We start from the raw sequence: 15,201 nt of genomic DNA, 5'->3' as shown, positions 1-15,201 counted from the left end.
GCCTCCAACCACAGGCCAATAACCGGCACATTTAATTACAGCGTTCTGTTTATGCACTACGGGTAATACACCATGCTGAGGGGTAGGGGTAGGCCTAGAGGACGTGGACGAGGACGCGGAGGCCCAAGTCAGGGTGTGGGCACAGGCCGAGCTCCTGATCCAGGTGTATCGCAGCCGACTGCTGCGGGATTAGGAGAGAGGCACGTTTGTGGCGTCCCCAGATTAATCTCACAATTAATGGGTCCTCGAGGTAGACCTTTATTAGAAAATGAGCAGTGTGAGCAGGTCCTGTCGTGGATGGCAGAAAGTGCATCCAGCAATCTATCGACCACCAAGAGTTCTACGCCGTCCACTGCTGCAACTCTGAATCCTCTGGCTGCTGCTCCTCCTTCCTCCCAGCCTCCTCACTCCATGAAAATGACACATTCTGAGGAGCAGGCAGACTCCCAGGAACTGTTCTCGGGCCCCTGCCCAGAATGGGCAGCAATGGTTCCTCTCCCACCGGAGGAGTGTGTCGTGACCGATGCCCAACCTTTGGAAAGTTCCCGGGGTCCGGGGGATGAGGCTGGGGACTTCCGGCAACTGTCTCAAGAGCTTTCAGTGGGTGAGGAGGACGACGATGAGACACAGTTGTCTATCACTCAGGTAGTAGTAATTGGAGTAAGTCCGAGGGAGGAGCGCACAGAGGATTCGGAGGAAGAGCAGCAGGACGATGAGGTGACTGACCCCACCTGGTTTGCTAAGCCTACTGAGGACAGGTCTTCAGAGGGGGAGGCAAGTGCAGCAGCAGGGCAGGTTGGAAGAGGCAGTGCGGTGGCCAGGGGTAGAGGCAGGGCCAGACCGAATAATCCACCAACTGTTTCCCAAAGCGCCCCCTCGCGCCATGCCACCCTGCAGAGGCCGAGGTGCTCAAAGGTCTGGCAGTTTTTCACTGAGAGTGCAGACGACCGACGAACTGTGGTGTGCAAGGTTTGTCGCGCCAAGATCAGCCGGGGAGCCACCACCACCAGCATGCGCAGGCATATGATGGCCAAGCACCCCACAAGGTGGGACAAAGGCCGTTCACCGCCTCCGGTTTGCACCACTGCCTCTCCCCCTGTGCCCCAACCTGCCACTGAAATCCAACCCCCCTCTCAGGACACAGGCACGACCGTCTCCCGGCCTGCACCCACACCCTCACCTCCGCTGTCCTCGGCCCCATCCAGCAATGTCTCTCAGCGCACCGTCCAGCCGTCGCTAGCGCAAGTGTTTGAGCGCAAGCGCAAGTACGCAGCCACGCACCCGCACGCTCAAGCGTTAAACGTGCACATAGCCAAATTGATCAGCCTGGAGATGCTGCCGTATAGGCTTGTGGAAACGGAGGCTTTCAAAAACATGATGGCGGCGGCCCCGCGCTACTCGGTTCCCAGTCGCCACTACTTTTCCCGATGTGCCGTCCCAGCCCTGCACGACCACGTCTCCCGCAACATTGTACGCGCCCTCACCAACGCGATTACTGCCAAGGTCCACTTAACAACGGACACGTGGACAAGCACAGGCGGGCAGGGCCACTATATCTCCCTGATGGCACATTGGGTGAATTTAGTGGAGGCTGGGACAGAGTCAGAGCCTGGGACCGCTCACGTCCTACCCACCCCCAGAATTGCGGGCCCCAGCTCGGTGCTGGTATCTGTGGCGGTGTATGCTTCCTCCACTAATCCACCCTCCTCCTCCTCCTCCTACGCAACCTCTGTCTCGCAATCAAGATGTGTCAGCAGCAGCACGTCGCCAGCAGTCGATGTCGTGCGGCGTGGCAGCACAGCGGTGGGCAAGCGTTAGCAGGCTGTGCTGAAACTACTCAGCTTAGGAGAGAAGAGGCACACGGCCCACGAACTGCTGCAGGGTCTGACACAGCAGACCGACTGCTGGCTTTCGCCGCTGAGCCTCCAACCGGGCATGGTCGTGTGTGACAACGGCCGTAACCTGGTGGCAGCTCTGCAGCTCGGCAGCCTCACGCACGTGCCATGCCTGGCCCACGTCTTTAATTTGGTGGTTCAGCGGTTTCTGAAAAGCTACCCACGCTTGTCAGACCTGCTCGGAAAGGTGCGCCGGGTCAGCGCACATTTCCGCAAGTCCCACACGGACGCTGCCACCCTGCGCACCCTGCAACGTTGGTTTAATCTGCCAGTGCACCGACTGCTGTGCGACGTGCCCACACGGTGGAACTCTATGCTCCACATGTTGGCCAGGCTCTATGAGCAGCGTAGAACTATAGTGGGATAACAACTCCAACATGGGCGGCGTAGTGGGAGTCAGCCTCCTCAATTCTTTACAGAAGAGTGGGCCTGGTTGGCAGACATCTGCCAGGTCCTTGGAAACTTTGAGGAGTCTACCCAGATGGTGAGCGGCGATGCTGCAATCATTAGCGTCACCATTCCTCTGCTATGCCTCTTGAGAAGTTCCCTGCAAAGCATAAAGGCAGACGCTTTGTGCTCGGAAACGAAGGCGGAGGAAGACAGTATGTCGCTGGATAGTGAGAGCACCCTCATGTCTATATCTCAGCGCGTTGAGGAGGAGGGGGAGGAGCATGAGGAGGAGAGGGAAGAGACAGCTTGGCCCACTGCTGAGGGTACCCATGCTGCTTGCCTGTCATCCTTTCAGCGTGTATGGCCTGAGGAGGAGGAGGAGGATGCTGAAAGTGATCTTCCGAGTGAGGACAGCCATGTGTTGCGTACAGGTACCCTGGCACACATGGCTGACTTCATGTTAGAATGCCTTTCTCGTGACCCTCGCGTTACACGCATTCTGGCCACTACGGATTACTGGGTGTACACACTGCTCGACCCACGGTATAAGGAGAACCTTTCCACTCTCATACACGAAGAGGAAAGGGGTTAGAGAGTGATGCTATACCACAGGACCCTGGCGGACAAACTGATGGTAAAATTCCCATCTGACAGCGCTAGTGGCAGAAGGCGCAGTTCCGAGGGCCAGGTAGCAGGGGAGGCGCGGAGATCAGGCAGCATGTACATCACAGGCAGGGGAACACTGTCCAAGGCCTTTGACAGCTTTATGGCTCCCCAGCAAGACTGTCACCGCTCCCCAGTCAAGACTGAGTCGGCGGGAGCACTGTAAAAGGATGGTGAGGGAGTACGTAGCCGATCGCACGACCGTCCTCCGTGACGCCTCTGCCCCCTACAACTACTGGGTGTCGAAGCTGGACACGTGGCCTGAACTCGCGCTGTATGCCCTGGAGGTGCTTGCTTGTCCTGTGGCCAGCGTCTTGTCAGAGAGGGTGTTTAGTGCGGCTGGGGGAATAATCAAGGAAAAGCGTACCCGCCTGTCAACTGACAGTGCCGACAGGCTTACAATCATAAAGATGAACAAAGTCTGGATTTCCCCAGAGTTCTCTTCTTCACCAGCGGACAGCAGCGGTACCTAAACAATACGTAGGCTGCACCCGCGGATGGAAGCATCGTTCTCCATCACCATCAAAAACGGGGACCTTTTAGCTTCATCAATCTGTGTATTATATTCATCCTCCTCCTCCTGCTCCTCCTCCTGAAACCTCACGTAATCACACCGAACGGGCAATTTTTCTTAGGCCCACAAGGCTCAGTCATATAACTTTTGTAAACAATGTTTATACATTTCAATGCTCATTAAAGCGTTGAAACTTGCACCTGAACCAATTTTATTTTAACTGGGCTGCCTACAGGCCTAGTTACAAATTAAGCCACATTAACCAAAGCGATTAATGGGATTCACCCGCCCTCTTGGTTGGGCATGGGCAATTTTTCTGAGGTACATTAGTACTGTTGGTACACCAATTTTTTGGGCCCTCGCCTACAGTGTAATCCTAGTAATTTTTAGCCCACCTGCATTAAAGCTGACGTTACCTCAGCTGTGCTGGGCACTGCAATGGGATATATTTATGTACCGCCGGTGGGTTCCAGGGAGCCACCCATGCTGTGGGTCCACAGGGACTTCACATTAGGGATTTGTACCTGCCAGTGTCTATGTATTAAAAACCCCGGTCAGACTGGGGCATGCAGTGTGGGTCGAAGCCCACCTGCATTAAACCTGACATTACCTCAGCTGTGATGGGCACTGCAATGGGATATATTTATGTACCGCCGGTGGCTTCCTGGGACCCACCCATGCTGTCGGTCCACACGGAGTTGTAACTCCATGTGTCCACTTCTAAAGAACCCCAGTCTGACTGGGGCATGCAGTGTGGGCCAAAGCCCACCTGCATTAAACCTGACATTACCTCAGCTGTGATGGGCACTGCAATGGGATATATTTATGTACCGCCGGTGGGTTCCAGGGAGCCACCCATGCTGTCGGTCCACACGGAGTTGTAACTGCATGTGTCCACTTCTAAAGAACCCCAGTCTAACTGGGGCATGCAGTGTGGGCCGAAGCCCACCTGCATTAAACCTGACATTACCTCAGCTGTGATGGGCACTGCAATGGGATATATTTATGTACCGCCGGTGGGTTCCAGGGAGCCACCCATGCTGTTGGTCCACAGGGAGTTGTAACTGCATGTGTCCACTTCTAAAGAACCCCAGTCTGACTGGGGCATGCAGTGTGGGCCGAAGCCTACCTGCATTAAACCTGACGTTACCTCAGCTGTGCTGGGCACTGCAATGGGATATATTTATGTACCGCCGGTGGCTTCCTGGGACCCACCCATGCTGTCGGTCCACACGGAGTTGTAACTCCATGTGTCCACTTCTAAAGAACCCCAGTCTGACTGGGGCATGCAATATGGGCCGAAGACCACCTGCATTTAATCGGACGTTACCTCAGCTGTGATGGGCACTGCAATGGTATACATTTATGTACAGCCGGTGGGTTCCAGGGAGACACCAATGCTGTGGGTGCACACGGAATTCCCATTGCGGAGTTGTACCTGCCTGTGACTATTTATAAAAAAAACCCCGGTCTGACTGGGGCATGCAGACACCTTGACAGAATGAATAGTGTGTGGCACATGGGTTCCCCATTGCTATGCCCACGTTTGCAGCTCCTGATGGAGGTGGCACAGGATTGGATTTCTCATTGCTTCTGTACAGCATTATGGGCTATCGCCCCGCCCCTTTTAAAGAGGGTCGCTGCCTGGCCGTGCCAACCCTCTGCAGTGTGTGCCTGCGGTTCCTCCTCATGGCAGACGCACTTAAAAATAGACATGAGGGTGGTGTGGCTATGAGGCTAGCGTGTGGCATGAGGGCAGCTGAAGGTTGCGCAAGGGACACTTTGGTGTGCGCTGTGGACACTGGGTCGTGCAGGGGGGTTGGGCAGCATGTTACCCAGGAGAAGTGGCAGCGGAGTGTCATACAGGCAGTGATTGTGCTTTGTTGGAGGTAGTGTGGTGCTTAGCTAAGGTATGCCTTGCTAATGAGGGTTTTTCAGGAGTAAAAATTGTTGGGGGGGGGGGGCACTCTTGCCGCTATTGTGGCTTAATAGTGGGACCTGGGAACTTGAGATGCAGCCCAACATGTAGCCCCTCGCCTGCCCTATCCGTTGCTGTGTCGTTCCCATCACTTTCTTGAATTGCCCAAATTTTCACAAATGAAAACCTTAGCGAGCATCGGCGATATACAAAAATGCTCGAGTCGCCCATTGACTTCAATGGGGTTCGTTACTCGAAACGAACCCTCGAGCATCGCGAAAATTTTGTCTCGAGTAACGAGCACCCGAGCATTTTGGTGCTCGCTAACGCTGAACATTACACTGTGCATCTAATGTGAGCTTTACGGTCGCATTCATGTGTGGAAGTGTGGCCGAACGAGCGGCAGGGTTCATTGGTTTTGTGGAATTTGACATTTTTTAGAAGTTTATCCCACTGTAATGTTCTTACAGGTATGGGAGGACGATTTTTGCGATTGGCAGGCATTTTCATTTCTTTCAGATATGTTGCAGATAGTGGAGACTGTCAATAGTTTGCCCTCTTTTCCTTGCCAATGTTTACTTTAGTTTATCTTTAGTTTTGCACTCTATAGAGTTGAATGTGTCTTTTTTGAGCTAAGCATGTGCCAGGGGTGGACAACAGGGCATGTAACACTCTTTCCCACCAACAGTGGGTCTTGTTCCGGGCAGAAGTTCCATGGGCAGCCTTTGTGGTGGCCAGGAAGATGACAGCTGTGGCCTTCTTATTTAAAGAATTAGGGAGATGGGATGTAACCAAAGATTTTTGGATATGGCAAGCTATTAAGGGGTTTCAGCGAGGATGCAGGAGGGTGGGCAGTAGGAGACCAGTTACATTGGGGATCCTACTACGGCTGGTGAGCAGCCTGGAGCATCTGTGCATCCCTGTATGAATGTGACCTTTTCCACAAGGCCTTTTTTTTGTGCTTTCTTTGGTGCATTTCGGGTTGGCGAGAGTAAATGGATGCTGAGCAGGCTCCTGGCTCAGTACATGAAAGCTCCTTGACCATTCAGCTGCAGTGATCCAAGACAGACCATAAGAATTTAGGACAGTGGATCCTGCTGTATGTTATGTCTGATCAGGTAGGGTGTGGGGTGTGCATAGAGATGAAGGCCTGGAAAGATAGAACGGAACAAAATTGGGTAAAAAGTCTTTTCTACATTTTTTCCTAAGCCATTTTTTCTGGAATAAAATTGAAAAAATAATCTTTTCCAATGATAATAAACATGGTATTCAAACTATGTAACAAAAAAATGGCTTTGGAAAATAAAAAAATAAAAGTCGCAATTTTTTAGTTTTTGTTTTTTTTTCTAGGACTTTCTATCTCTAGGGGTGTATCAGTTCTAGGAGGAGTGGTCAGTGGAGTCCAAGGGTCAGTGGCCGACTCAATCTGATAGGTTCCCTCTGACAAAGTTTAAATTTTAGTGTTATGGAAGGTTTTTTGTGGGGATGGGGCTGATCCTCTTGGATTTGGGTTGGGACACACTCATTCCAGATTGGGACTGTGACAGAGGCAGATAGGTTTGGTCTTGGGGTCTCTGGAGTTAAAAAGGTAGGTTGCTTGGTTTCCGATAGAAGCAAATTATGTGTGCGGCTGGAGAGGGATTGGCAACCTGAGTGCTAAATTGGGGAAGTTAAATAGTAGTGTAACAGTTTTTATGTTTTGTTTGCATGGGAAGATGCTCTACAAGTCTGGATTTTTTGACCACTGTTATGTGTGCCAGGTGTAATAAAGCGCCATGGTATGGTTGTGTCTTTATGCTCCTGGGACCTGGGGTTCTGTTGGTTTCCAGGAGTACACTGCTGCAGGTGTGATTGATTTGGCTGGCTGATGCTGTGGAGCTCTCCAACCAGTCAATCACCAGCGGTCTGCTGCATATAAATATCAGTCCCTCTTACTATAGGATGACGGTCATTTATTCATCCTATCTCATTCCCACTCTGAGCTGGGTGTTAGAAACATTTCAGACTAACATCGTGCATAACACCTTCCCTGAAGACAGGCTGGACACCTATATTCCCTGTCTGCATCTTACGCAGATCCCTTCTCTTTTGACAGGTGTGGCCTCCAGCCATCCAGTGTCATGTGTGTTGTCTGGTGACACGGTTCCTTTTACGTCAGTTGGGGGTCTGATGCTCTTTCCCCTTGGTGTGAGGACATTTGCACTAGTTTCTGTTTAATATCCGTACGCATGAGTTTTCTAAATGGGGTTTCTGTCTGTTGATGTGAACAGCGACGTGTTCATTGTCTGTGCAGATGACCAGACATCAGGTGTGAACAGTTACTTGTTCAGGGTGGATGTCCCTTGTCTGCTGGTGCATGTGAACAGTGCCCTGTCTCTTACCATCTAGGGCGAGCCAGGCCCCTAGATTCCAGCATGGAGCCGTATGGATTGGTACTAATATACCTAATGAATATCTGCCCCCTTCCTGATTAAAAGGGACTGTGCATGCACAGAAGAATTACACGCTGACCCACAGTTCAGATGAATGAAACACCTTTATTCTAATCAAGCTGCATGAGGTTTTATAGACGGTATGCATAGTTAATACGTCGTGAAGTACGAATCTGTAGCTGGTTATGGTTTGAAATGGGTTTCTCCCTCCAGGAGCTGACATCATGATCTTAGAATTCCTGGACTAGGGAGTCGCCATATTGAGTAAAGTGTGAGTGTGAGTGTGTGTGTGTGTTAAGTAGTTAGTCAGCACTTTCAGACAGGCAGCTGTGTTAGTAGTGTAGAAAAGCAGCATGTATCCCAGGCCTATCTCATCTGTCTCTAGGTCTCCAAGATCATTCTATTCTGGAAAGTCATGGAGGAGGTCGGTCCTAGCTGGTCCGCTAGTCCCTGTAAGGGCATTTTACTTAGTTTATTACAGTCCATCACACCAGTGTTTCTGGTGGCGCAATGTGCCACACAGCTCTGCTACATGGTACATCCATTATGATCCCCACACATCACACACACAGCTCTAGTACATCCATCTTGATTCCCACACAAGACAAACACAGCTTAGCTTCTCCCACAGCAGTGACATCACCACAGGTCCTTAAGCTCACTGCATCTCTGTGGTGGTAGTAGGTCTGTTTATTCTGTCAGGACCGCTTAGTTGTGTCTGAGATAATAACGGCTTAGTTGTATTCTCATTTTGGTATTTTTGTCCCCCCCTTTTCAAGAACCCTGTGTTGTTGTTTTGTTGGTCAGGCTCTGCTCTGTGAATTTATATATTTTGTAGGACCAGCGATGAGGTCACCAGTGGCGAAGCATGAGAAGAACCCACATACAGTACTTTCTACCAAACTGGAGAATGATGTCACTACAGGTCCTTTAGCTCACCGGATCTCTATGGTGGTGGTAGGGCGGTGACTTCTGCCAGGACTGCTGAGTTGTGTTTGAGATAATAACGGCTTAGTTGTATTCTCATTTTGTTATTTTTGTCCTCTCCTTTTCAAGAGCTCCAACTGTGGTGTTCTTCTGTCGGTCAGGCTCTGTGTTTTATATATGTTGTCTGACCTTCGATTAAGTCACCAGGGGGCGGAGCATGAGAAGCATTCACATACTGACTGACAAGTGGTTGTTACTAGTTTGATGTGGCTAAAGAAGGGCATTAAGGAGGCATTGTAAAAAGGGTTAGGGGTAGCCCTCAGAACAGAAATAAAAGGGGAAGAAAGCCTGAACGCATGCTCACTTAGGTGGAGCATGAGGGCTACCTCTAAAGCTTAATAATTAGGATATATTTTGGTTAATAGGCTCAGTCAAGGGCTGTCGTTACGGTTTATAACATTATTCAGTGCAAGTTGATAAATAAACCCACCTTGGTCTTTTCCACCCAATTGCAGTTCTGTGTATTTTTCTTGGGATATTTTGGTATGCAGAAGGGGAGGGGGAGTTTGTGTGTTTGAAATAGGGTTTTTGGTTCCAGTGCAGGAATCATGTTTAGCGGTCTACTGAATTCCCTACTGCTCATCAACCTACCACCTTGCGTGTTGGCGTGCACAAATGAGCTTCCCAAGACAGTCTCGACCTGCAGTGACTACTTATTTATTTTACTATATTCGTATCACAGTCACACTGTCATATTTACATATTTAGTAAAGTTAATATATTTCCAAAGCAAAGCCACTGGGTTATTCACAAAATCAATTCTGTCAAGCGTTCTTGTTTTCATACCATTTCTGAATCACCCTACAGCAAGTAGGCATAGTATTGAACAACTGTATAGGTATGGCATGATGACATGCCTCCATTATGCAAGTATGATATGATGGAATGTCACCATTATATAAGTACTGTACGTTATTTGGGCACTAGGACCCAGCATTCTATACATATGGTATTCTGGTGGGCTTATCACTGGATAATTAGGCTTTTCTTTCTTTTCTAGTTCGGGTGCCAGTGCCGTTGGGTACGATTTGACTAATACATGGAGCCATATATTTTGCCTAACTTGTAGTAAACATGGTGTTATTTTTCAATCAGAGAGGGAGATGAGGTAATTCTCTTCACACACACAATTAACAAATGATAGACAATTTTGCAACAAAGAAGATACTTGTGTAACATGTTTATATACTGGGCGCTTACTCGGAATTTCTTTTCTCCACCCCTCTTCATATTTACATCTCTTTATCTCCCTCTCTTCATCTCAGCTCTCTCTTATCTCTCTTCTACGCACTGTCACAGCTGACTCTCCTCTGTTTCTTCTCCTATTTCTCCCTTTCTCTCCTGCTTCTGTCTTTCCTTCTCTTGTTCCCGCTTCTCTTTCTCTCCTGCTGCGACCGTTGGGTCCGGCTATTTATCACCTGACCAGTCTGTCTGCAGCCAATCACAATCTATCTGGTTGCTAGGTAACCTACATTATCTGAGTCTTGAGGCATTTTTTTCTATCCTGTACACTAAATTTAAAAAACACAAGCTAACTGGTTGCTAGGTTATCTGCATCACCTGTGCAAAATGTCTCAGATTAAACCCCGAGGAACAGTTATTATATTACCGGTCCTCACAGCTAAACAGCCCATTTTCAGGCCACTACAGTATGATGTAGACATGGTATGGATGCATTATATAAATATGGTGGATCACCCTTACTCTTTCCCAGTGTCAAGCAGGCAGATGTGGCTCCACCTTGCTACACCCAGATTTGACTTTGGGCTAGTTGGGGAAACCGCACCTGGTGAACCCTGGTTTTCACCCTTGACTCCCTCAAAATGGGATATGGTCTTTGCTGCAGGGTATCTAAGCCATTACTCATCCAGTAATCCTAGCTGCTGATGCACTGGGCCGAGGCAAGAACAACTCTGAATCTTGCAGTCCACTTTTCAGCCCTACCGTTGGGAAGTCCTCCAGCACTTGGCGATCCTTATGCTTGCCCTCTGTAAACCTCCAGGCCGCCTGGTACAGGTACGTGTGGAAGTTGTGCAGCATGGTGATTTTGGTCTGCAGATTGATGGTCATGTCATCCTCCACTGTATCCAGAGCTCGGAGCACCAGATAGAAGACACACATGGCATCTCTGCAACAGTCATGTACAAGAAAACAGTCAGCACTCAATGGGCACAGTGCGGTTATAATCTAGAGCAGCTACAAAGACTGTCCAATACAGAGATATGACTTAAAGGGGTTTCTGAGAGTTTAATATTGATGACCTAGAACAGGTCTTTAATATCTGATCAGTGGGTGGGGGGCTGACTCCCAGCACGATAGCTGATCAGCTGCTCTCCTTAAGGAGTGAGGATACCCCTCCCGACTCACATCATAGCCAAGCCAGGATCCTCCTGCACACTGATGAAGAGCAAACCCCAAAACAGCTGCCCGTGTATGGGTTCTGGCTAGGTTTTCAATCCCCATCCATTATTCTAAAGACCTATATAAAGGGTTGGACATGGCAATACATGGTGCCGTCCCTAGTATACAATAAAGAGGCTTCAGCACTTACCACAGCAGTGCAGCTCCTTCAAGCAGCTGATTGGTGGGAGTTGGACTCCTGTGATCAGTTTATCAGATATTGATGCCTTATCTTTAGGATAGGTCAATAAATATCAAAGTCCCCGTAAACACTGTTAACCTCTTAGGGTGAAGTCAGACTAGCCTTTTTTTGCACGCATCCATGTGCACAAAAAAAGCACGTCTGATAGAACCATTGGATTCCTATGAGGTGTTCACATATCAGTCTTCTACAGGCGTTACATACTCCTGCTGGGATGCCAAAGAGAAGACACGCTGGAGCCCAGACTTAGGGCTTATTCAGATGACCGTATATTCATGCCGGCCGATATACGCCATCTCTCTCTGCAGGGGGAGGAGGCTGGAGGAGTCGGGCGCAGTGCTCTGAGCTCCCGCCCCCTCTTTGCCTCCTCTCCACCCCCCTGCACTATTTGCAATGAGGGGAGGCAGGACAGAGGCGGAGCTAATTCCCAGAACTTAGCCCCACCTCCATCCCGCCTCCTCTCATTGCAAATAGTGCAGAGTGGCGGAGAGGGGGTGGAGAGGGGGCGGGATCTCAGTGCACTGCTCGCGGCTCTTCCAGCCTCCTCCCCCTGCAGAGAGAGACGCCGTACATCGGCCAGCGTGAATACCCAGCTGATATATGGTCCTCAAAATAAGCCCTTAAGGGGTTAAACAAGTCTTGCAACAATGCCTGGGAATTGTAAGCCACAGCCAGAAACCATACACAGACAGCTGTTGTGGGTGATTGCCCCTCATGAATGTGCAGTAAAGTTCTGGCTTGGCTGGTGAGAAGCCTGTAAGAGGTCAGAAAGAGTCTTGCCGTGAATGTGCATGTGCAGTGTTTCACTGCGAGTGTGTATATGCTATATATACACACTTGCAGCGAGACAAAGCGCATGCGCAGTTGTGGAGATATTCCGCATCTGTGCGCTAAAACAGGCTGCTGAGGATTTGTATTGCCTGTTAGGCAGTGAAAGCTACGTCACTAGTGAAACAGAATGTAGCGAATGGATGCTACATCGCAAGAAATAAAAGATTTGTTCGGCTTGCGGTGATGTGACGCAGGGGGACTGGAGGAGGTAGGAGAAGATGTGGTAAGTAGACTGCCTGAAGAGGAACAGGAAAGTGTAGTTTTTTTAAAATCATAACTCTTATTTCACCATCAACATAGATGCCAGAGGGCCTGTTTTTGGGGAACGAACTGTACTTTTCAAATGGTACTATGTAATGTACGAAAGAAATGTTCTAATTTTCAGCTTTCACAGGCTTCTAACTACATACTGCAGTCCACAAGGGCCCTCTAGAAGCGGAGTAATCCCTTTAGGGCTTATTCACACCAGCGATAGTTTCATGCGAGTCATGCGTGATGTGCACAAAACTCATGCGGATATGAAATCTATCCACACGTGTGCGGGCATGTTGGCAAGCTAGATATCAGGCAAAGTTCCTCAGCCAGATATCATGCTCGCCCGTGTGAACATAAACGTATGTTCACAATTAAAAAAGAAACTTGTTTCGTACATTAACACCTTACCGACTATATGGGATAGCAGGATAAAAGTAACATAGTTTGTAAGGCCGAATGAAGACCATGTCCATCTAGTCCAGCCTGTTTATTCTCCTATGTTATTGATCCAGAGGAAGGCAAAAAACCCCAAGAGCAGAAGCCAATTAGCCCTTCGGGGGAAAAATTCCTTCCCGACTCCCTAATGGCAATCCGACTGTTCCCTGGATCAACCTCTAATAGTTCCTACCTGCCTGTAAACCCAGATTAACAATTAACCTAAGATTTATATCCTGTAATATCCTTCCCCCTCCAGAAAGACATCTAGTCCCCTCTTAAATTCCTCTATGGATTTTGCCATCACCACATCCTCAGGCAGAGAGTTCCACAGTCTCACTGCTCTTACAGTAAAGAACCCTTTTCTGTGTTGGTGATTGTACCTGCTTTCTTCTAGACATAGCGGATGCCTTCTTGTTACCGTTGTAGTCCTGGGTGTAAACAGATCATGGGAGAGATCCCTGTATTGTCCCCTCATGTATTTATACATAGTTATTTGATCACCCCTTAGCCGTCTTTTTTCCAGGGTAAATAATCCCAATTTGGACAGCCTCTCTGGGTATTCCAGTCCCTTCATTCCATGTATTAGTTTAGTTGCCTTTCTTTGAACCCCCTCCAATACCGTAACATCCTTCCTGAGCACCGGTGACCAGAACTGTGTGCAGTATTCCATGTGGGGCCTGACAAGTGCCTTATATAATGGAAGGATAATGTTCTCGTCCCTCACCCCTATACCTCTTTTAATGCACCCCAAGACTTTATTAGCTTTTGCAGCAGCTGACTGGCATTGGTTACTCCAGTTTAGTCTAAAATCCACCAGTACCCCCAGGTCTTTCTCCATATCACTTCTCCCTAGCAGTACCCCATTTAGTGTATATTGGTGACATCCATTTCTCCTGCCCATGTGCATAACCTTACATTTATCAACATTGAACTTCATTTGCCATTTTTCTGCCCAAGCCCCCAGCTTATCTAGGTCAGTTTGTTGCCGCACATTGTCCTCCGTTGCATTATTTATATTGTATAATTTTGTGTCATCTGTAAATATTGATATTTTACTGTGCAGCCCCTCTATCAGGTCGTTGATAAATATAGTGAACAGAGTGGGGCCTAATACTGAACCCTGTGGCCCCCCATTAGCAACGGTGGCCCAATCAGTGTACGACTCATTTATTACCACCCTCTGCTTTCTATCTCTGAGCCAGTCCTTTACCCAATTACACACGTTTTCACCCAATCCGAGCTGTCTCATTTTATATATCAGCCTATTATGTGGCACGGTGCCAAATGCTTTAGAGAAGTCCAGATATACAAGATCAATAGACTCTCCCAGGCCCAGCCTAGAGCTTACTTCATCGTAGAAGCTGATCAGATGGTCTGACATGATCGACCCTTCATGAACCCTTGCTGGTGAGGAGTTATTCCGTTGTTCTCCTTGAGGTATTCTTCAATGGCGTCTCTCAGAAACCCTTTGAATATCTTTCCAGTTACTGAAGTGAGTTACCGGACTGGAGTTACCAGGCTCTCAGTTGGACCCCTTTTTGTAAATTGGAACCACGTTGGTCCCCTGGTGCAAGACTCCTACATTGACGTCACAAACAAGTCCCTATGCAAGTGGGCGGGTAGTGAGAGGTGATAATAGGAAGTGATGCAGAGCAGTTAGACACAGCCAGGTGCGTGTGAGGAGAGGTTGCAGTTTCCGTAGTAGGCGAAGATGAGTGCTCAGAAAGTTACTCCTTGCCAAGGTCGAGTGTGGCGATAACCCGCTCTCTTGTTATTCTACAGCAGAGTTCCAGAAGACCCTTTCAGAGGTGCATCTTCAAACAGTGAGTTACAGCTACCCAGTGAAATCAAAGCCAGGATCACTAGTTGCTCTGCTTCACAAGTACACCTTCAGTTAAAGATTTTTCTCCTCTCACTCCCCCACCTCTCTCCATTCACTTAACACAGCGACATTCAACACGGAACGGTTGCCGTTTACACTGACCGCTCATCCAGGGCATGTTTGAGAATGGTATTGTTATGTGCAGCAACAGGAGAGGAGAGATAGGGGACAGAGAGGACTGTAGGCATTCAAAGTTTTGGGTGTGAACGGCCTAAAGGTTCCTGTATGTACGGTAGGTATGAGGGTCTGGGGAGAGGCTAGGGAGCTTGACAGAAAAAGAGGAGGCTATGGTCCGAGAGCAGGAGAGGGGAGTTTGTGAAGTTGTAAGCGGTGCAGAGACAGAGGAAGACCAGATCCAGAATATTGCCATCCTTGTGAGTGGAGAGGCTGTGAG

The 15,201-nt window shown here is 48.9% G+C and overlaps 1 protein-coding gene across 2 annotated transcripts in view; it reads right to left on the bottom strand.

Annotated features, from left to right (window-relative positions):
• LOC136620328 (squalene synthase-like) overlaps positions 1–15,201 on the bottom strand; it is a 179,203-nt gene that overhangs the window by 154,462 nt on the left and 9,540 nt on the right. For both annotated transcript variants that reach the window (XM_066595029.1, XM_066595045.1), the window contains exon 3: positions 10,744–10,927. In XM_066595029.1, coding sequence (XP_066451126.1) covers positions 10,744–10,927 — 184 coding nt within the window. The remainder of the gene's footprint in view (positions 1–10,743; positions 10,928–15,201) is intronic.

The sequence above is a fragment of the Eleutherodactylus coqui genome, chromosome 1 (genome assembly GCF_035609145.1).
Source record: "Eleutherodactylus coqui strain aEleCoq1 chromosome 1, aEleCoq1.hap1, whole genome shotgun sequence".
In the NCBI taxonomy this organism is placed as follows: domain Eukaryota; kingdom Metazoa; phylum Chordata; class Amphibia; order Anura; family Eleutherodactylidae; genus Eleutherodactylus; species Eleutherodactylus coqui.
Note: the sequence above shows the minus strand (reverse complement) of the source record. Positions and strands in the feature narration are given on the sequence as shown.